Source organism: Triturus cristatus, chromosome 7 (genome assembly GCF_964204655.1).
Source record: "Triturus cristatus chromosome 7, aTriCri1.1, whole genome shotgun sequence".
Lineage (NCBI taxonomy): Eukaryota > Metazoa > Chordata > Amphibia > Caudata > Salamandridae > Triturus > Triturus cristatus.
This window is the reverse complement of record NC_140590.1, coordinates 240,555,167-240,577,388: the sequence shown is the minus strand read 5'-3', so window position 1 is coordinate 240,577,388 and position 22,222 is coordinate 240,555,167. Positions and strand designations below refer to the sequence as shown.

At 45.5% G+C, this 22,222-nt stretch overlaps 1 protein-coding gene across 1 annotated transcript in view; it reads left to right on the top strand.

Moving 5' to 3' along the window:
* LOC146809308 (alpha-tectorin-like) overlaps positions 1-22,222 on the top strand; it is a 332,591-nt gene that overhangs the window by 296,413 nt on the left and 13,956 nt on the right. Inside the window, exons 24-29 of the mRNA XM_085616115.1 lie at positions 1,752-2,035; positions 2,621-2,886; positions 16,341-16,525; positions 17,278-17,441; positions 18,061-18,309; positions 20,016-20,178. Of these exons, the coding sequence (XP_085472241.1) occupies positions 1,752-2,035; positions 2,621-2,886; positions 16,341-16,525; positions 17,278-17,441; positions 18,061-18,309; positions 20,016-20,178 (1,311 nt within the window). The remainder of the gene's footprint in view (positions 1-1,751; positions 2,036-2,620; positions 2,887-16,340; positions 16,526-17,277; positions 17,442-18,060; positions 18,310-20,015; positions 20,179-22,222) is intronic.

Sequence of the window (22,222 nt, the reverse complement as noted above, 5' to 3'; positions counted from 1 at the left end):
CCCGACAGACCACACCTGCAACCTCAGCATCATCTTGGACAGGAAGTTATCTATGCAGAAACAGGTAAACGCCTGCTTCCACACCCTATGCATGCTCCATAAGATCTTCAGGTGGCTCCCAATGGACACCAGGAGGACCATCACCCAAGCCCTCATCACCAGCAGACTGGACTACAGTAACAATCTTTATGTAAGAATCACTTCACACCTCTTGAAGAGACTACAGAGAATGCAAAATGCAGTGGCAAGACTCATGATTGGCCTCCCCAGACAGCCTCACATCCCCTGCATGCCAAGAAGCTACACTGGCTTCCGATCTGAAAGAGATGCCAGTTCATAAAGTTGACCCACAGATACAACGCACTGCATGACGAACGACCAGCATACATCAATAAACGAATGACCTTCCACCAACCAACAAGACACCTGCGATCCGCCTCCCTTTTTCTCGGAGACCCCCCCCCCGCCCCCCCCCCCCCCCACCGAATCACAATCCAACACGGAGGATGCTCCTTCTGTCACCTGGAGACCAAAACCTGTAATGACCTTCCCTTGCACCTCAGGAATGCCGCATCGCTCTGGGAGTTCAGAAAATAACTCAAGACATGGCTGTTTGAATTAACAGAGCACCCCGATACAGCTAGCAACTCCAGTGCTCTGAGATCCTCATTTGTGATTTGTCGCTCTTTACAAATCCTGCTGCCTGAAATTGAACTCACAAAAAACTGAGATTCTCTTTTTTTGCACCAAGTCTTTCCTGACCTGGGTGAGGCTCACCCCCAGCACTGATGGCCAGAAACCTGGGGGTAAAATTAGATGTAAATCTTACTTTTGAGCTCCAAAGTAAGTCCCTATCCGATACTTGTTTGGCTACCCTCAGATCTTCTGGAAGAATTCTCCAAATCTTTACGGTGGACTCTCGAAACAAAATCATCCACGTCCTGGTTATGCTCTAACCAGATTACGCTAACAGTTTATATTTGGGTCTACCAGCTTTTTTAATCCAATGGCTCCAAATCATCCAGCACTCCACCACACGCCTTATCATAAAGATCCCCGTGCGCGCCAGTGTCTCATCACCTTTGTCATCTCCACTGGCTCCCTGTCATCAAGAGGGTCCTGTTTGAGGCACTCACTTTTGTCTTCAGAGCCTTCATTCATAAATGTTCTCTATATTTGAGGAGAAGACTCAAGCCATACCTCCATTCCAGAGCTCTGAGATCTAACAACTTCAAATTGGTGGAATGTATTGCCAGTTTGCGTTGGAGTCCCTCAGAATCGTTTTTTAGACTTGGGGCCCGATTTAGATCTCGGCAGACGGCTACTCCATCGCAATGGTGACAGATATCCCATCCGCCGAAATATGAATCCCATAGGATATAATGGAATTTATATTTGAGCGGACAGAATATCCGTCACCGTTGTGACGGAGTAACCCATCTGCTGAGATCTAAAGCAGGCCCTAAATCTCAAAACCCTAATCTTCGATACCAGATATTTGAGCTTGCCGGAACACCTCCCAGGAGGTAGATGTGCACCCTATAAATGCCATGAATTGAATTTAATTGAATAACATGTCTGTCTCCTCTTGGTCAGGGCCCCGCCCCCAATAATCAAAAATAATTCCCGTTCAACTGATTCCCTCTTATACTGTGGATTGATCTATATTTTGGCAACATAGGAGGTATCACAAGAATATTTTATACATTTCCTTTTTTGTTAATATTTGACAAGATATTTTTCTCTTCCAGGTTGATGGGACAGCGGTCACCTTACCATCCCAGCTCAGTTCCTTAGGACGTATGTCCATGGTTGGACAAATGATAACAGTGGACACGGCCTTCTCGGTCAGAATTCAGTTTGGAGCCAGCACTTTAGTTGTTCGTGTCGGACCTGAGTATCAGAACCAACTACAAGGGCTGTGTGGAAACTATAATCAGGACAAGAGTGATGACAAACTTATGCAAAGCGGAATCATAGCACAGAGCGACGCAGAGTTTGGGAACTCCTTTAAAGTCGACATTAATATCCAAGGGTACGGAGCAATGAGTTACCTTAACCAAAGAAAAGTTAGGGCAGGCAACCTCTAAGGAATAAAAAGATGGGACTTTGCCTTCCAAAATATGGTGATGCTATGAGGTTTACTAATGGACCAAACATCTGGATTCCTTTTGTTATGGTTATGCACGCTTAAGACGCTTTTTTTCATGCTGAAAAGCAAATATCTTTTGCAGGCTTGTGCTAGAGAAATCTTTTGAAGTTAGGGGACTGAAATGTTATAAATACGCCCACAAACAGTTGCCAAAAATTTGTTTTGCTTTAGAATAGATTAGTTTCATGAGAATTCACATGGAAGTGAGCTTCACATGTGTTCCTCCGGCAAAGGTTGATTTTCACATGATTTTTTATTTACTTAAGAAAAAAGAAAAAACCTCGTTTGGTAGATTTTTTTTTTTAACAATCACAGATTAGGCTAAACTCCACTTCTTACAACTTTGCACACCTGTTTGCAGTGTATTGCTGCCACCGAGATGAAAAAGATAGGGTACAATCCGAGTCTCTGTTTATTCTCTTGATATGGTCTGCGAGCATCTTATGATTTGTGTCTTTTTTTCTCCAGGTGCCAGGATGATAATAGAACTGATGAGTCCTGTCCAGATCTTGCAGCTATTGAGAGCCAATGTAGCATTATTTCAGACCCTTGGGGGCCTTTTGCTGAATGCCACTGGCACACAGATCCAAGGGCGCACTACCTTTCTTGTGTGTACGACCTGTGCACATATGGCTCGACTAAGGATATGCTGTGTGCTGCCTCTTACTCCTATGAGGTGATCTGCCGCGCCCACGGTGTAACCGTACCTGATTGGAAAACCGAGATGAAATGCTGTAAGTGTCTGATTGCCATACATTGCAGTTTTGAAGGGTTGGAGATTGATGGTGGCCTGGTAGCAACTTTTTGTTCATTAAACGGCCGCTTGTTGTAGAACAGAGCTAGATCGATTGAGGCCACGAACGTCCTAAACTAATCCCAGATTATTTTGGACTATCTAGCATTATTTATGGTTTTGTTTTTATTAAAATGATAGAATAGGAACATTAAATGCACTCTGGATTTTTCAGCATTCTAGCATTGGCGTTATTAGTATAGAGGATAATGTAGCGTAGGCTGCATTCTTTCTTTTCATATAGATTTACCCAACTAACTTATTTACTGGATCTCCGGCAGTATTTGACCCTGTGATTACCTTTGAAACAGTAAAACCAATATCAAGAAGTGAAGGGTGAGCACTGAGTTTAATGAACAGGAAGAAGTTATTTCTGAAGACGTTCCCCATCAATCTCATAGTTTAACACAGCTTCAAGGCCCTATTGTGGCTGCCTCGAAGGGCTCATTAGTACATTTGTGGCCATTTTGGAAAGGTAAGAGGACGACTTTGCACCCTGGAAAAAGTCATGATCATGCCCAACTAGTTTGACAGAATGAGAGTTTCATGTGTTTTCTGTCCATCCAGTATAAATATATGAAATATCAAAGCAACACTTGATAGTGATCATATTATGTTCTCTAGCAGAGCACTGATGTACCCTTATAGTTTCTCTCTTCAGGAGTCAGGATCAGTGACAACCAAAAAGATCCAATGATTTAAGGGTGGGAGGAAATCTGAGGGCAAATTGTCAATGTTGTACCAGTTTTTGCCGGTAGGGTTTCTGTGAACAAATATCCTAATTTCTCTGTTTCCATCCACAGCATTAACAAAAACTGCAGTACTCACCACAGTCTCAAGTCCAGATAAGTTACAGGTTAAGGTATTAGTGTAAAACTCAGGCCTGGTCAAGCTGCAGCCACAATTCTTGCCTGGTTTGTTGTGGAGGGAAGTGAGGCTTCTGTGAATTCTCCCAAGACTCTCTTCCAGTCGAAGGGGGCAGGCTGCGCTCTAGTTGATTTCCGACCCAGCCTATTTCAGGGCAGGCTGGGTCGGACACTTAGCAGGTGCACTGCCGGCATGCCGAAGGCGCGCCAAAGGCAACTCCGTCTGCAGCCGTCTGCGCCTGGACTGAGACTTGTGCCAGGAACCCAGGCTTTTTTAGGGGAAATGAGAATAAAAATGTTATTTACACTAGGAAAGAGCTCTTAGATCTACAATGGCTGGGTTCTCCTCGCTGCCTTTTTGTGGACCTGGAGGCCCCTGCTGATTTTCTGTCCTATTTTTGTCCCTCCTGTAATTTCCGTCTGCCTTATGTAGGCGCTGGCAGTGTGTTCGTAGAGAGTGATGCTTCTGTGTCCTCTCATCATGAAGATGTACTTTTGGGTTTTCTCATTAAATCTAGATCCCTCATTAAAAATGAGATTGCTCTTAGGGACTTTGTCTCGTTTCGTAAGCCAGATCGGGTGTTGGTTACCGAGCCTTGGGCAAGAGATTGTTCAGGTCCTGATCTTGTGGATGCAATTCCAGCTGGATATGCCCTAGCTAGATTTGACAGGGTAGGCAGAATGGGAGGGGGCCTGGGCATTCTTTACAAGGATGCTTATACCTGTCATAATGAGCCACTTACTACATCTTCGGATGCATACCAAGCACTATATTTTTCAATAAAAATTCGCCCAACTGAAAGTTTTATTGGTGTTGTTACTAATCGGCAACCCGGACCGCGATCATCATTTAGTCAGGATTTTAGCAATCTGTTAGAACCATATTTGGCAAAAACCAATCTCACCCTGTTGGGTGATTTTCATTTTCATTTGGATAAAGCCTCATGTAAAGATACTCAAACCCTCTTGTAAACTCTGGGTTGTTGTGGGTTGTCACTGGTGGTCTTGAGCCCCACCCATGTGGCAGGACATATATTAATTGGCATATTTTCTAACGATATACGAGTCAAAGTAGGAGAGCGTATACCCCTCTCCTGGTCAGACCATTATGCCATTTCTTTTCATTTCCAGACTTCGGTACTAGGTACTGTTCCCGCCAATAACAGGGTAACAGAGAAAAAGAGAAATCTTAACCTTATCAGTAAAGAGGCTCTTCTTAACTTTTTTATGGTTTAACTCTTTTTATTAGGAATACAGCCAAAGGATCAAGTGCAAAGCACTAAAAAGCGATACATGGGCTACGCAGAGCCCTAAGATATGGCTTGGCAATTAAAGAGACAGGTAGAATAATAAAGATAAACAAATCCCCCCCACCCTTCAATCTCCCCCCACCCCGTCCACTGCAAGACAAAAATTGCGGCCTAAGTGTAGCAATGATAACAACGGCAAAGCTTATGGGGTCGTAATATCAGTGTAGTGAGGCGCAAGTACCTGGGACATGTGAGTTCCCGAAACTCTTGACTTAAGATGGCCAGAAGTGGTTGCCAGAGCTCCCCGAACTTTGAGCCTTTCCCTGGTAGGGTAAGAGATATTTGTTCCATTCCCATCGTGTACCAAAGATGTTGGAGACAGCCAGTGTGCTTGGGAACCCGGGATGTCTTCCAATGGAGTAGGATGTTTTGAATAGCCGAGCCCAACGCTATTGCAATCTGGCGGCCACTTGCAGATTTGAGGGGGTAGGTCAAGGGGTTCGGCACACCCAAAAGGACATATGCAGGGAGTCTGGGAAGTTCTGTGTCTAGGTGCCTATCTATTTCGTCCAAAATTTGAGACCAGGTGGGGACATTCCCAAAGTAGATGTACCATAGTGCCCGGTGCCACGCAGCCCCTCCAGCACTCCGCGCTCAGTGTAGGGACAGCGCGATGTATGTGTTCCAGGGTATAGTACCAGTAAGTCACCAGTTTGTTGAGGGTGTCATTGAGACCCATGTTGCTAACAGTGTGCCTAGACCAGTAGTACACCCCTCCCATACTTTACTGCTGAGTGTACGCCCCAGATCCCTCTCCCACCTTTTGTGACCAGCGTTGTATGTGTGCTTATAACACGTGAGTAGCATCTTATAAAGATTCAAAGTCAGTTCCTTTTCGGATGAGCGTGTGATTAGCCATTTTTCATAGGGGGTGAGGTGTCTGCGCCTGTGGCCTTACGTCAGAGTGAAGTGCCCAATGTCTTACCTGCAGGTAATGGAGTCACTCGGACTCAGGAAGGCCATAATCAGACCGAAGCTGGGGAAAGAGAATCACCCCCTGCATGTCAAACAAATGACCCAGTGCTCACCATTCTGTGGCCCTCCAAAGTGGAAAGGCGGTCTCGGCCATCCCCGGCCTAAAATCTGGATTGTCGTACAATGAAGTGAGAGGGGAGGGGAAGGTCGTCAGTCCATGTCGCCTGTTGGTCTGGTCCCATGTTGTTAAGGTAGTGCGTGTGATCTGGGAAGCATAAAGGTTAGGGGGCCTGTGCGGCTTCTTAAGGAAAGGAATTTTCCTGAGGGAAGTTCCCGCTACTGCCCGGTCCTGAAACAACCAATGTTTCTCTGATTCAGTGCAGTTCCACTCGACCAGTTGAGGCGGCTGTACAGCTTTGTAGTAGAGTTGGATATCTGGGATCCAAAGTCCGCCTTGGTCAGGTGGGAGGGTGCTGACTAGTCTCTTCATTCGCAGTTTGCGACCTTGCCAGATAAAGGAGGAGAGTTCCGCTTGTAAGCGACGTAGACAGCCAGTGGGCGGCTGTAGGGGAAGGGTCTGAAAAATATATAATATTTTGGGCAGGACTGTCATTTTGATTGAGGCGATCCATCCAAGGCACAAAATCTGGTAATGCTTCCTCCGCTGTAAGTCAGAGCGAACCTGAGACTGCAGCTTGGCGTAGTTAACTAACGCAGTCGATTGCAAAGTGGGCACCAAGAGGATCCCCAGATAGGGAACCATGTCCCCAGACCATTGGTTCAGCTGTTGACGTTGGAGACTCGCCAACGCGGGCGGAGATAGGGAAAGATTTAGAACAGTCGATTTTGCAACATTAACTTTAAAGCTAGAAGCCTTTGCAAAGAAGTCCAGCTTCTAGTAAAAGGCTCCTAGAGCTACCGCAGGGTCCGCCAGCGTCTCAAGAACATCGTCCGTATATAGGCTAATAGTATGCATGTCGCCCCTGAAGCGAATACCCGTTATACGTGAATGAGCCCTGACTCTCTGTGCCAGGGGTTCCATATACAGCGCAAAGAGCAGGGGTGACAGAGGGCACCCCTGTCTTGTGCCCCTGTTAATTGGAAAGGGGGCTGAGGTGTGTCCGTTGACCCGTACAGACACCGTAGGGGTGTGGTAACAGTTCAGGACAAGTGTCTTAATCATTTAACCTTCGCCCACCCGGATCAGTACCTGCTCTAGCAATGGCCAGTGGACCCAGTCAAAGGCCTTTTCGGCATCTATGGTAAGTAGTATGTAGTCCCCGGGGATTCTTGAAGCTTTTACTATAAGGTGTAAGACCTTCTTGGTGTTATCACTTGTTTGCCATTGGGGGATGAAGCTCGCCTGGTCAGGATCGACAAGCCAGGCATGTAAGGAGCGAGCCTACTCGCTAGGATTCCTGTGTATAATTTCAAATCAATGTTCAAAAGAGAGATGGGACGATATGCTCCGCAGCTGGTTTTGTCTTTCCCTGGCTTGGGGATAACCATGATAGCCGCCTCAAGCATAGAGTGGGGGATCTCCCATGGAGATGCGAAGGAGTTATATAATCTTGTGAGGAGAGGAGCTAGGGTGGAGCAAAACTGCTTATAAAAAGCCTCAGTATATCCGTCGGGCACAGGAGACTTGGATAATTTGAGTCGAGCTATGGCTGTTATGACCTTTTCTACCTGGATGTCGCCCTCCATGTACTCTGCCTGTTTCGGAGTCAACGTAGGGAGATGTGCCTGTGACAGGTAAGCGTCTATGTCATCAGTGTCTAACCGCTGTTAGGAGTATAAGTGGGCGTAAAAGTCCTAGAAGGTCTCAGCGATAGTCGCATCATCTGTTGTCACCCTCCCCGTGTTATCTCGGAGTTCCTGGACCCCCTGTTGTAGTCTAGTTTTGCGTAGTTTGTGGGCCAATAGACGTCCGCATCTGTCGCCCCCCACGTAAAAGGCATGGCACAGGCGCAGCGAGGCATATTCTGCCCTGTCTTGATCTATAGCCGCTAATTCCGCCCTAGCAGCCGCCAGGTGTGTGGTGCCCCTGTACGACGGTGTATTTGCTTGAGTTCCCTCACTTTTTGCGTCAGATCATCACGTTTGCGCCTGCGTTCTGCATTATTTGCCATGGCAATAGCGATAAAATCGCCTCTAATCACCGCTTTGAGTGCTTCCCATCAGGTGGAAAGGTGAGTGTCTGAGTTGTCGTTGTGCAGTAAATAGTTGTCTATCGCTCGTTTTACCTGATCTACCATGTCCGCGCTCTGCAGGAGAGTATCCCTAAGGTGCCAGTGTCGGGTAGGTCGTTGGACCAGAGGCAGGGTCAAAGTGACCACTACTGGAACATGATCTGAGAGCGATGCCACGAGAATGTCGACCACCGATGTGATATCACGTAGCTCCGAAGAGCCCAGCAAATAGTCAAGTCTGGCATAAGTCTTATGGGTGCTGGAATAGTATGTATAAGGTGGAAGTGTTGGTTCCGCCAAAGATCTACTAGGCCAAGTTCCAATAATTGGGTCAGACCTGCCTGGGAGAGTGCGCCAACCTGGCTGAAGCATTGGGCCGACCTATCTAACGCGTTATCAAATACAAGGTTAAGGTTTCCCCCGAGGAGGATAATGCACGCATTGGTAGCGGTGGTCTCAGTGAGAGCCTCATGGAAGAACTGCTCCTGTCCTTCGTTAGGCGCTTATATAGACCCAACAACCATTGCCCTCCAATCGCAAATTGGTAGGAAAGGAACCTGCCCTTCATTTCAGCCTCCTTGTGTACCACCCTCCCGCTAAAGCCCTGAGAGACCCATATTGCAACCCCAGCTGTTTTAAAAGGGCTAGATGAGAAGAATTGAGTGGGAAATTTACGAGACTTGAGGCGGTGGCAGTCCCTGGAGAGCAGGTGCGTCTCCTGCAGTAAGCAAATGTCAGCGTCGGTACTCTCCAGATAGGAAAGGACCGCCCTGCACTTGATAGGGTTATTCAGTCCCCTCACATTAAGCGTGAGGACTTTGAGGTTTTTTAGAGGCATCTAATGCTCAGGGGGACAGGACTGCCTTGCTGGACCGGGGCATAGGTCAGTTCGCTGGGCTAGCGCTTGAGTGTGAAAGGAAGCCCGTGGAGAGACTCCCGCTCGGTATGTGCCAAGAAGCAGTGGACGTGGAACCCACAAAACATAAAACCCCAAAAAAACAGACTGAACATATGAAGAAAATTTATCAAAGATCAGTCCGTCATCCAAGGACGAGCGGCAAAAGGTTTTCTGGGGGTCCATAGTGTGGTTAAGCGTGTCCCCCCCGCCTCCCACCGCAATGAAGGGAGAAGTGAGCAGGCGGTCCCCACTGCATTCACGAGGTGTGAGTCTTCGCCAAGGCCTCCGGAAGGGCCTCCAGCACCGCCCGTTGACCTTGCATAATCTCTGCTGGGCCAGGCCGTTTAGTGCAACACCGACGCCCGTGCTGTCGCCATCCCTGCTGTGTGTCTCCTGTAGCTGGGGCTGGGCCCTGGGCCCCGTCCTCGGGAATAGGGACTCCTAGTAGCTGTCTGGCCTCCGAAAGGGAGCGAAGCTGATACAATTTGCCATCCAGGCGGAAGATGAGTTGGAACGGGTGCCCCAAGAGTATGATATCTCACGTTGGAGCAGGTAGGAGGTGATAGGCCGGAAAGTCTTGCGCATCTGCAGGGTGAGCGCCACGAGGTTCTGATACAGGACTGGAGACTGGTCACGAAAGGTGATCAGGTGCATGGATCTAGCCTTGCGGAGGATGTCTTCCTTTGTGCAAAAGTCCTGAATGCAGACCAGGCAGGGGCGTAACACAGGCCCCCGCAGCCTCCACGGTGCGGGGGAGCCTGAGCTGCAGGGGGGCCCCCACAGCACAATACTCTGGCCCAAGAACTCAGATTAGATCTGGAGTGGGGGCCCCTCCGTGTACATGGCAGGGGGGCACCCTCAACTATCGTTACGCCACTGAGACCAGTATGTCGGCAGACAAAGCTTTATCAGCACAAGGTGGACCCACCCTATGAGCTCTGTCCATTTTAATGTCTGTGTTGGGAGGGTTACCCAGAATGTGATTAAAAAGCTTCCTTGCATAGCTAAATATGCCGCCAGCTTCCTCATTAGTTGGTACTCCTCGGATTCGCATGTTGTGCGTGCGAGAACGGTTTTCAAGGTCCTCTAGGTGAGTTTGCAGGTCCACTTGCTGGTAATGAATGTGGATGATCTCCTTTATTCTAACGACTCTGCAACAACGGAGGAGTTACCTAAGCTTCTCACTCCTCCCCCGTCTCCAGAACTTACAGAGCACTTGTTAGGGGGGGATTACTTCCGGGTCCCCGGTGGAGTCATAACCTTTGAAGATCCTGAAAATAGGTAGGGAAGCTATTGTCCCCAACCTTACCTTAGCTCTTAATACAGCTATTTCATTGGGACCCTACCCCATCCCCTGGAAGACTGCAGTGGTTAAACCTTCTCTGGATTCAGCGGAACCAAAGAATTATGGCCCTATCTCCCTGTTACCAGATCCAGCCAAAATTTTGGAGAAATATTTGATTTCTCACCTCATTTCTACTTAAGAGAGTACCAGCTGCTTGATGGCTCGCAGCATGGCTTTAGAGGTGAACATAGTACGGAGACAGCGCTAACCTCAGTATTTGACAACATTAGTCTTCAGGTTGATGCAGGACACGCTACGCTGTTGGTTCTCCTTGACCTGACCGTATACTTTGATACCTTATCTCCTTCGAGACTGGTGGAACGGCTCAAGGAGATAGGGATTGGGGGCATGGCCCTCAAGCTACTTACCTCCTTCCTCTGTGATTGTGCTCAGAATGTAAAAATGGGTCAATTCTACTCGGCCCCTAATCATCTGGTATGTGGAGTCCCTCAAGGCTCCTGTCTGAGCCCGACCCTTTTTAATATCTATGTCGCTCCACTGGCAAGGGTTGTAAGATCATTTGGATTGGAGGTACTGTCCTATGCCGACGACACGCAAATTATGGTGTCTATTACTCACAGCATTAGGGAATCTGCTATGAATTTTAAAAATTGCATGTAGGCGGTCTCCTCTTGGATGGTTGAGACTTACCTCAAACTCAAAGGGGGGAAAACAGAGGTCCTGATCTTTGGAAACCAGCAGAACATCTGGTCTAGTGACTGGTGGCCAGATACGCTTGGTTGCTGTCCACACCCTGTATCCCATGGTAAGAATCTAGGGGTCATAGTGGACAACTCTCTCTCTTTGACTCGGCAGATTAATAGAACGGTTTCCACATGTTTTGGTATCATTAGGATTCTCAGGAAAATCTCCCCTTTCCTCTCTCTTGCCTATCGAAAGCAAGCGGTGATTGCCTTAGTGATTTCCAGACTAGACTATTTTTTGGGCATTAACAAGATCCTGGTTCGTCTTCTGCAGATTGTGCAGAACAGATTATTTATACCTGTGCAAATAAAGGGTTCCCTATTTTTGAACTGTTTTCGTTTATTGTTTGGTTTGTGTTTTATTATGTGCAGTTTCATCATCAGATTTTAACATTAGTGTGGATTATGCTAGGTGCTGTATTTTATATCAGATATATGAATTTTATTTGATCACTTTTTATGCATTAAGATTTTATCTATACTCTGAAGATAAAAAATAAAATTGTGTCTAAGGCTACATCTCGATTTGGGGTATATATCGAGACATTGTTTCTTGCAGATTGGATGCTACATATGAATGCATGTTTTGGATACTACATATAAATGCATGTTTTACGAGTAGAATGTGGAAGTGAGTGGTATTGTTGATACTATTTGGTTTCTCCAGGGGAAGCTCTAATTCTCTACTGGTTTACAGTGCCCTGTTCCCTTGGACAGTAGGGCCACCTCTCCAGTTTGATCACAGGTCCAGAAGACTACTGAATTGGTGTCTGAGGTCCAGTTCTTCTACCCAGTTAAGCTTTTGAAGTGGGCAGGCTTCAAAGATATACCTTTTAGTGCACAAATGTCCTTCCCCTTCTGCTGCGGCTCCAGACTCACTACAGGGGGTTATTCAGCCCTTTGAGTGTGGACAGGACACAACCTATTCAGCTGTAAGTGAGGCTGTGCCCAGCTTCTCCCTCCCATCCTGCCCAGGATGGCCCATCAGGACACAGATGGCCCAATCTACTCACATCTGAGCTCCCTTTGTGTGCAGCTGTCTAAGGGGAATACACAAAACTGCCCCACACCCCAGATAAGTGATCAGAGTCAGGCAGCAGGCACCAAATGACTAAAGCAAGAAAGTGAAAACCTTTCTAAGAGTGGCATTTTTGGAATTTCAACACCAAACTTGAAAAGTCTACCTCTAAAAGTTTGTGGATTACATTTATAAGCTATAATAAGGTAATCTCACTGTTGACCTATGGGAGAGATAGGACTTGCAGTGGTGAAAAACAGGCCTCTTTAAAATTACTCTGCACCCTGCCCTTGGGGCTGCCTAAGGCCTGCGTTTGGGGTGATCTATATGTGTTCAACAATTCTTAACAATACATACACAGAAACTGGTAAACATCAGGGGTACCAAGTAAAAATGCCGAACAGCCATAGTGATAACCAGTTTTAACAGTGGCTTTCATGAGAAGTGACACTGAGCCACCATAACAGCATACAGCCAGAGTCACACCCAGCCACAACAATATTATATATTTATAGTGGCACACAGGTGCATTAATGGCATAGAGCGACAGTGATACCCTGACAAAACAACACCTGATAGCCTCAGCTACACCCAGCCACTGTGATTGCATAGAGCCACACTGACATCCAGCCAAACCAATACCTGACAGCCATAGCTATACCCAGCCGCAACAATGACATGCAGCCATATTCACGTCTGGCTACAGTAAAGGCATGCCACCACAGCGATACCCAGCAACATTAATGGCAAACTATCCACAGTGCCACCCATCCACCACAATGGCATACAGCCACAGTGACACCCCGACACAACAATATTATACTACCTCAGCGACACCCAGTAACAGCAGTCATACAGCCACGGTGACAACCCTCCACAACAATAGCATAAAGCCTCAGAGATACCCACCCACAACATTAATATCCCACATCAGTAACACCCGGTCACATCAATACCATATTGATGCAGTAACACCCAGTCACAACAATGCCAAACAGCCACAGTGACACTAGCCACACCAATGCCAAAGAGTCACAGTGACACCCAGCCACAAAAAAGCATAGCAACCCATTGGCACCCTGTTGGAAATGGCCCTTTTTGCAGGGTTATCCGCAAACCTTTTGCTTCTTCCTCCTTTGTTGTTCCTGACCTGTGGTTGTTGGCTAGAGGACTCTGGGCGCTTTACCACTGCTAATCAGTGCTAAAGTGCATATGCTCTCTGTTAAATTGATATGATGATTGGTTATCCATGATTGGCATATTTGTTTTACCTGTAAGGTCCCTATTAAAGGGCACTGAGTGTGCCAAGGCTGGTAATTCAAATGCTACTAGTGGGCCTTCAGCACTGATTGTGCCACCCACGTGAGTAGCCCTAAAATGGTGTCTCAGGCCTGGCACTGCAGTGCCTGTGTGCAGTTTCTAACTGCCATGTTGTTCTGGCCAGTGTACACACTTGCCAGGCCTGACCCTTCCCTTTTCTTACACATTGGACACCCCTATGGTAGGCCCAAGGTATCCCTCTGGGCAGGGTGCAGTGTATGTGAAAGGTAGGACATGTACTAGTGTGGGTGACATGTCCTGATAGTGAAATACTGCCAATTTTGTTTTCACTATTGAAAGGCTATCTTGCCCATAGGTTAGAATGGGGAATCCTGTGTATCATATTTACCTGCATATCTTCCCATAGCGGCAAGATAGGCATATGGAGTCTGGTATTCCTGAACTCAGAATTTGATAACGCATCTTTTAGGAAAGATGGTTTTTAAATTCCTTGTTGGAAAATAGCACTTTTAGAAAGTGGCTATTTTCCTGTTCAACCTTTCTGTGTGCCTCTGCCTGTTTTTGTATTGACTGTCTGGTTTGTGAGTGACAGGGGCTGGGGGTGGCCGCAGGGGGCTGGGTGAGTCAGCACTAGGCTGATTAGACCTATCTGCACTTAGAGTGGTGGGAGGAGTTGCTCCTAGGGCCTGAATAGGGCTGTGCCTGCCTTCCTCAATGCTGGCTCCACCTCCTGCCGTGTGTCTGATGGCCCTGGCTTCCCCTCACAAAGAAAGAAGACATGCCCTGGCAGAGGACACCTAGAACTGGTTTGGACTGGATCCTGGACCCCTCACACATGTAAGAACAAAGACTTTTGGGGTATAAGTAGCTGTGCTGAAACCCCAGTAAAATTAGACTACTTTGGAACCAATGAGGAACCTCTGCCCAAGAAGATCACTTGAAGAAACTGAGGAGAAGTACTGCCCTTGCTGTGTGTTCTGGGGCTGGCCTGCAGTTGGCTGATTCTGCTGAGGGCGAGGCTAAAGGACTTTGCTGTGTGCTGTGTCCTAAGAGTCTCCAAGGGCCTGAGGAGAGCTGGTCTCCTGTTTGCAACTCAGGGACACAAAGGTTGCAGAAGAAATCCACTTGTGAATGAACAGTGCATGTGGCTGCGCACTGACTGTGGCCCCGCGAACTTTGCCCTGCCTGCCCGTGTTGTAATTCACTCGGCGTGCTTGTCGACACACATCAGGGCTTTGGGCGAGGTGTGACGTGCCCCCATCGCGAATCCCTTTCCGGATTGTCTCGGTGATCGAGAGTGCCTGCCAGGGCACCTCCCGAGACGAAGACTCAGGGGTTAACATCACCGCCGCCGGCCCGGTACCAGAAAGGAGAGAGGTGCTGAGTGCGGAAAAATCACCGCCGCCGGCCCGGGAGCCTCGGGACACTGTATTTGCTTCCCCGCTGACGTCAGGGAAGAGCCACGCTGGGATTGGATGCAGCGTGAGGCGTTGCCTAGCAACCAGGGGCTCGTCAGCTATGAGAGCCATGCCGGCCCAGGAAGTACTGAGTGTCCCGGGGAGCCGCTGCGGCGTGATCGGCGATCCGACAGAGACCGCGCACCATGGTGACAGCCCCAACCAGTTGGCAGAGCAAAGGAGGGTTACCATTGGGGACAGGGAGCACGAGTCTGGGGTGCGAGCACAGCGCTCTGTGCACAAGTACTTGGGTACCTTGTGGTGGAGCCCTTTACTCCCCGGTTGCTTTGAAACTGACTTCCTCATTTCTTAGAAGCAGCGCGGACCACAGTAGAGCAGTCCAGGCTATGCACACATAAGGAGAGGGTGATTTTAGAGCTGGCAGTACCGACGCGCACTCGTGCCTGGTGACAAGGGGAGTTTGGCAGTGCAGGAGGGAGCGCAATCTTTCTGTCAAGTGTGGTGATTAATCCTTCACGTTGGGGACAACGTTATCAGCCAAATTAACTATTACAGCTCCGCTATTGTTACAACAGTCACTTACACACACACACAAGAGACAGGCTCCCAGTCATACTGAGCTTACAAGTGACCCTTTTTCATGTTTACAGAAAACGCTTTTCATATGACAAAGGACAGTGCTACAAGTAAACTGTCTGTGAGAAGATAGGCAGCATCACAAGAGAGCCATTGATTTTTAAAGTAACTTTATTGATATGTTGGTTTACTGACATTTTTGATCTGACCTAAGAAATATAAAGATATTTATATTTTTGTATAACCTGTGTGGTGTACGTTTGTGGTGGGTCACTATATTACTTTGAGTGTTTGTGCAAATACTTTACAAATTGCCTTGGGGATAAGCCTGTCTGCTCGTGCCAAGCTACCGAGGGGGTGAGCAGGGGTTATCAACAGTCTGTACCCCCTTACCCTGACTAGAAGCAAGGGTCCCTATTTGGACAAAGGTACTTACCTCTGCCAACTAGAGACCCCCAGTTCTAACACACCCTGTCACAGCAATGGCATAGAGCTATCATGACACCCACCACAGCAATTACATGTTACCACAATAACATCCAACTAAAACAATGGCGTACAACAACAGTGATACCCTGTAGCAGCAATGGCAGACAGCCACAGTGAAACCCATTCACAATGGTCTTTGGCAACATTAAGAGAGTGTTCTCTTCACACATGACCAGAAACTCATGCAGACCACCTGACACTCATCTAATGTTACAATCTGCCCAAGTAGTCAAATTCTTTTAATACTTTTTAGGGAACGCGTCAGTCTGGTAAGCAGTTACCCAGCTAAGACTATATGTTTGAAATGAAATGAAGACGGATACTCAAATATTAATAATGTAACAACCCAAACTCAAACGATCCACTCTGCTTGTAACTTTCAGATTTCAATCTCGTCTGCGAAGGCAGTAACAGCTGCTTGTCCTTCTCGAGATCATTTCTGAGTGCCAACGGGATCCCAGCTGAAACTCTTCACCTGGCGGATCCCAGTTGTCTTGGGACACTGGTGGATGATCAAATCGTCTTCCCTTTTGGCAACATATCGAAGAGCTGTGGAAGTCAAGTGAAGGTAAATGAATCAGCCAGGGAAAATTTGCTACCATTTACTAGGGAATTTTTGGCAATCAAAAGATTATGATAGGATCAACAATGAATAGCTAGGCTGTAAATATTCTGTGCTTATTGTAGAAGCTGTCACGGTAGTGTCAGAATCAAGAAGAATTTCAAATACATCTAGATTTTAGTGATGCATATTTCAGTACTGTGATAACTAAAATGCTATCCAACGCATTAAATACTTATCTACACTAAGCTTTTCTTTTGCAAAAAGCCACACTTCTTTCTGCCATTAGTTAGAATTTGCAGCAACCACAAATTTCTAGAATTACCCCACACCTCTGCCCAAACTTGTAATTGGCTACACACACAATCACATACAATGGAACACACTCAAGCACAGGCGTACACACAGAGGTCTTATACCTTAACTGTTCCCTCGCCTTCATCGTTACTTGGGGCACCCACTGACTAATGCTGCGATTTCATAGTATATCCTCACTGTTAGTAGAAGTGGCATAGCTAGACCTTTTGACGCCTGTGGTGGTAGGCGCTTGCCACGCTGCAATGCCAATTGGTGAGAGCGGGGCGGTGTCAGCGACAGTCCATGCATTTGCCATCCATGAGGGCTGCAGGTAGGGGAGGCTCTGCCGCACCCAAAACATGTGCTGCCCGGAGCGGACTGCCCCCCCCCCTGCTACGCCACTGGTTACTAGAAGTATGAATTACCTTTTTTTTACATGAATCAACGTTTTGATCTTTCAGGTCAACAGCACTCATGCTGTCTATTCAAATGCAGTTGAAGGTCACTACATCCAACAGCAAGGGCCAATAATTCTTCAAGATAAACAAATTCACATTGACTTTGCCTGTGCCTATCCACTCAGTATTAACTTGTCTTTCATCTGGGCCTTACACGTTGTGCCAAGGTAAGTGTTTCTCTTTCTCTTACTAGACATTGTTTGAGTATAGTTTAGTTGGTGCTTCCAGCTACTGTATAAGCTATCATGCTATTACTTGTCAACCTCATGGGAATCTGTATAGCTTTATTGAAGATTAGGCATCTGATTTTTACCCTTATAATATTTCTGATGACAATACACCTAGTACTTCAGAAGTAGCAACGGATTCCTTGCCACTGAATTCTTCTCTGTTATGCATGGCTGCCTGTGCTTATTATGCTCCCTCTGCATCTGCTACATATTCTGTAAAAGATGCAACTCATTTCTTATTATCCGTTATATCTCAGCCAGTTTCACAGGTGAGCATAATTTATATTGTGTAAGCTCCTTTTTATTTTGCTCCTTAACACGTGGACAAAAGAAATCATTGTGAATCAAGCCCTGATAGTTCACTGATAAGTCAGCCACGAAAGCTTCAAATATTGGGGGAAAACAGGCACAAACTATTTTTGCTCCCGTTTTATACTTCTTTGTACCACTGGTGTGATGGTTGCCTGTTGGTTGTGGACATGGTTTTCTTACTCACCTAATTTTCCCTACTATTATTGCCTTGTCCTCTTCATTGATATATTGCCGTTTTTACCAGTGTGGTCAACATCTCATTGCCAAATGGCGAAGGACACCTAGAGGCATCTCTCATTCTGTATAAAGATTCCAACTACAACCAGCTCATCTCAGTGTGCCCTGTGATCATCACCATCCATGAACGGGTCTACGTTTCTATTGAGGGGACCGATGTTGATACCACCCTGTGGGTGCTGCAGTTAGGAACCTGTTGGGCGACTCCAACCATTGACCCTGCCTCTACCACACGAAGGGATCTCATCAGAAACGGGTATGTTTTCAGATAAGAAAGGATTTGGTCTTCCAAAAGTAATATTTTATCAAAATTTGTACTTTCTCTATTGGACACTGTCATTTTCAAAGCATTTGTTGGGATGTTCTTTTAGTGTAGTTGAACCTATATTATCTCTGTCCCCTCTTTCTCTTGTTATTTTATTCCCATTGTCTCTTTGTTTATTTCTCTCACTCTCTTTCTTTCAATCTTCCACTCTCCCCTCCTTGACCCGTCTCTCCATCTTTCTCTTCCTGTATCTCCCTGTCGCTCTCTTTCAGTGGCCATTGTACAATATTTAATTTCCACCACATAAAGTTTCTTTCTCAGCTTTCTTCTTACGGAGATGCAGTTGTGGTTATGTTTAATACGTGGACAAGGTATGTCATAACAATTATGATGTGTTCAGCTAATTTGCACCTAAGTATGCTGCTTAAGTATTTACAGAGATTGTGCCCTTATCACTATTATTTTGACTGCAATTGAGCAGCACTCCTACATCACAGCTACATAACAGGAGGTAGACCAAATGGACAAAATGGACCTTGTTCTAGCCAAATATACAATTAATCTAATCATGTGAATAGGATTTTTCCAAAAGGGAGATCCAAAGTACATGAATATTACTAATTTTAGACCTTACCTGTCAGTGACCCACATGTCCAACAGGGACATATCTTTATCAATCAAATGAACAAATTGGATATTGACAGATCTTGTCGAAGTTTTGATCATACTCACTTTTACCTCACGGATTACACTTCCCAATGTGCTCCTGACATACCAGCTTTTGGAATCTTTAAAAGAATGTAGACTCATATTGGACAACATTCATGTATTTGCATGCTAAGAGTAAAAGGACATAGCTAATAAAATATTAGACATTCAAGGTGTATAAAGCATTTTAACACAATTATGGGTGCAGTCATATTAACACTAATCCTAGGAGAAGGCAAGGACACATTCAAGAAGAAATCTGTAACCTTGTTTCAGTTATTTTACCATACAGCAAGGATGAAATGTCTGAAACTGTAAACATATTACTGTATACCTTTATGTATGTCAAAGTGTAGATTTAAGGGGCTTTGTGTGAGTCCCTTAACGTTTTTCTGCACCTTAGTGTATCTTAGGATATCTGCCTAAAGTGTCCACAAGCATCTTATTGATACATTTTACAAGGTATCCACAGGATTTGAAAATAAAAAATAACAGATGGTAGACCTACAAAATGTAGTGTGCTAAAGCAATTAGCTTGAACTCCTCATCCAATATGATTTACTATTATGTATCGATGAGCCTCTCTTAGGTGTAGAATGGTAAAGTGGTTTGGAAATAGTTGCTGTACTACCTAAAGGTGTCATAATTGACCAGCAAAAGAACTATAAATTAGACAAGACTGGATGAAGAGTTAGTGATTGGCATCCTATTTCACTTAAACTGTCCCCTTCATGTACATGCAGCTTGACATCCTGATGGATGTGATTTATATTATTCTTCCTCACTGGATCCAGACTCTACTTCTAGTTGTAGGAAGTAACGCATCCGGAGGCAAATATTTAGTACAAGGGCATGGTGTGCAAGAAGCTGATAACATTTAAACTGGTTAAGATAGTAGAGCCACATGTCCTCGTAGTGTAGAATTTGGTTATGTGCAGTTTGTGTTGTCTATCACACCAATAGTGTATGTTTTCTGTTGTTTGAATCAGGTGTCCGATCAGCATCAATGGGTCAGTAATTTTGGAAGGGCAGGATCTCCCTACCATCAAGAGATTCTCATTCAGTGCATTCAAATTTATCGGTGATTCGAACATGATCTACGTTCACTGCGAGGTCAACCTCTGTAACATTCAGACATCTGTGTGCGCCACGGTGAGTAAAACTGAAGCACCAGGGACATTGATTTCCAGTTGTTTAAAAATTTGCTAAATGCCTTTGTACTCGTTGTGATGAATGTGGTGTTTACTCATCAATGGAGATCCTGTGGTTGTGCTGGTCAATACGTCAAGCTAGTCCGCCACTCCTGGACACTCTCACTCCTTCAGTATTTGTTAGTGTGGAAAGAACAAACATACCTTTTACTTGTTTGGTAGTTAGATATAGAACACCTACCCCATCATTTTAATTAGTGTCTTGGTGGTGCATAGCAGGCTAGGGTCAACATATTAGCTCACTTGCTTACATATTAGAAACTTCCGAGCCAGGCCCACAGAGATGGAAATTCGGGTAGAAAAACCATTATGTACGTTGGTCTGGTATTTGCATATTGCACACTGTTCTATTTATTGGAATATTAGATTAGATATTTGTGTTCACTCACTGAACCTGTCCAAGTGGGAGTTGAGATCCTTTGCAGTACAGATTTTGGAGATGTAGCCTTAAAGCATGTAAAACATTTTGATACGTATCAAGCTTCAAAATATTTATTTGAAAATGGATGTATAGGAACAAAGACTTCCTGGAGTGGTGTGAGCAACCAGCAGGGGTATTCATTTACTTCCTAACCTATACTTGTGTACTAGGGCTTGATAAATCTATCCATGTATGAGCCCCTCCATCTCTAAAGGTACAGCATCAAAGACCATGACCCAGAGTTTGGTGCTCTGGTAGAGAAATGAAACCAGTGGATTTTCTTTCATAATTACCATTAATTCCTAACATTGGAGGACTTTCCACCACACACCTTTAAACCAAATCCTGAGTCTGGGCGTCTTGCACTGCAGCAGCATGCTACTTATGCAGTGCATCACAATGTCTTGCTTATTACAGATTTTTAGATTCTTGTGTGTATGGTGGGGACATCTGTTAGTTACATTCTTGTGCTTAACAAGGTTATTCTGAGGTTGCTTGTAACTAAGATGATTGCCCAACATTAATGAGTCTTGGACAGGCACTCGGCAATGCTGTTTAAAAACTAAGCAATTTGTCATGAAAAGCACAACACATCATTCAGTTTAAAACGTTTTAACGGTTACAATAGCATTAGCCATAACATATGTTCAAATCATAAATATATTGTCATACCAGGACAGGCTGACATGTTTTTTCAGTACCTTTTCATGTACATTTTCCTAACATGCCAACCATTAAGGCATCAGTAACAGAAAATATTATTGACTTTGAGCCAGTCTTGCACATCTTTCTGTATGTCCGTATGTATTGATATTAATAATGTTCGAATCTAACTAATCATGCAAATGTTCTGGCCAGTAAAAAGGGAGTGGTTGATTTCTTCTTCTTTGTGGAGTTTGAGGGGGTGATAAGAGTGGGGATGCCACCTGTTACAGGTGAGATATTCTTTAAAAGGATGGTTCTTAGGTTTTTTCCTGAACATCAGTACAACGTGTGCAAGCGTGGTGTGTGAAGGCATGTTGTTAACATGATGGGCACATTGATGCAGAAGTCTAGTCTTCAGGAATGTTTCTGATTTCTACTGCTCCGCTTCTGCTCACTTCTAGTCTGGCGCTGTGCTGCTGTTGCAATGACCTTTAGGATTTTCCATTAGTTATGCAAGGCAATTACACGGAGTAGTATTATTTGATTCAATTAAATATGCAATACAAGAACTTCAGTTGGATCCCTCCTGAAATGATCAGCGAAAGATGACATCCGTAATGCTGTAAAAGACACCATCCACGACAGCGTTGGCTTCGTCTACTAGGGAGCGAACCCTTCTGCTTGGGGATGGACATCCTTCTAAACCAACTCGTATAATGAATGGTGCATAAAAATGGTTGAAGAAGCACTTTCAAACTTCTTTACTTACTTTATTGATCACGGAACTGTGCATAGCTCATACCTGTTTTGTCCTCCAGTGGACTCTTTCCAAATCAACGTGTCATTTAAATTTGGATCTCTTTGTCTACTGTGAGGGAAATTCTACAGTTCTGACCTTCTTCCTCATTGTCATTCCGCA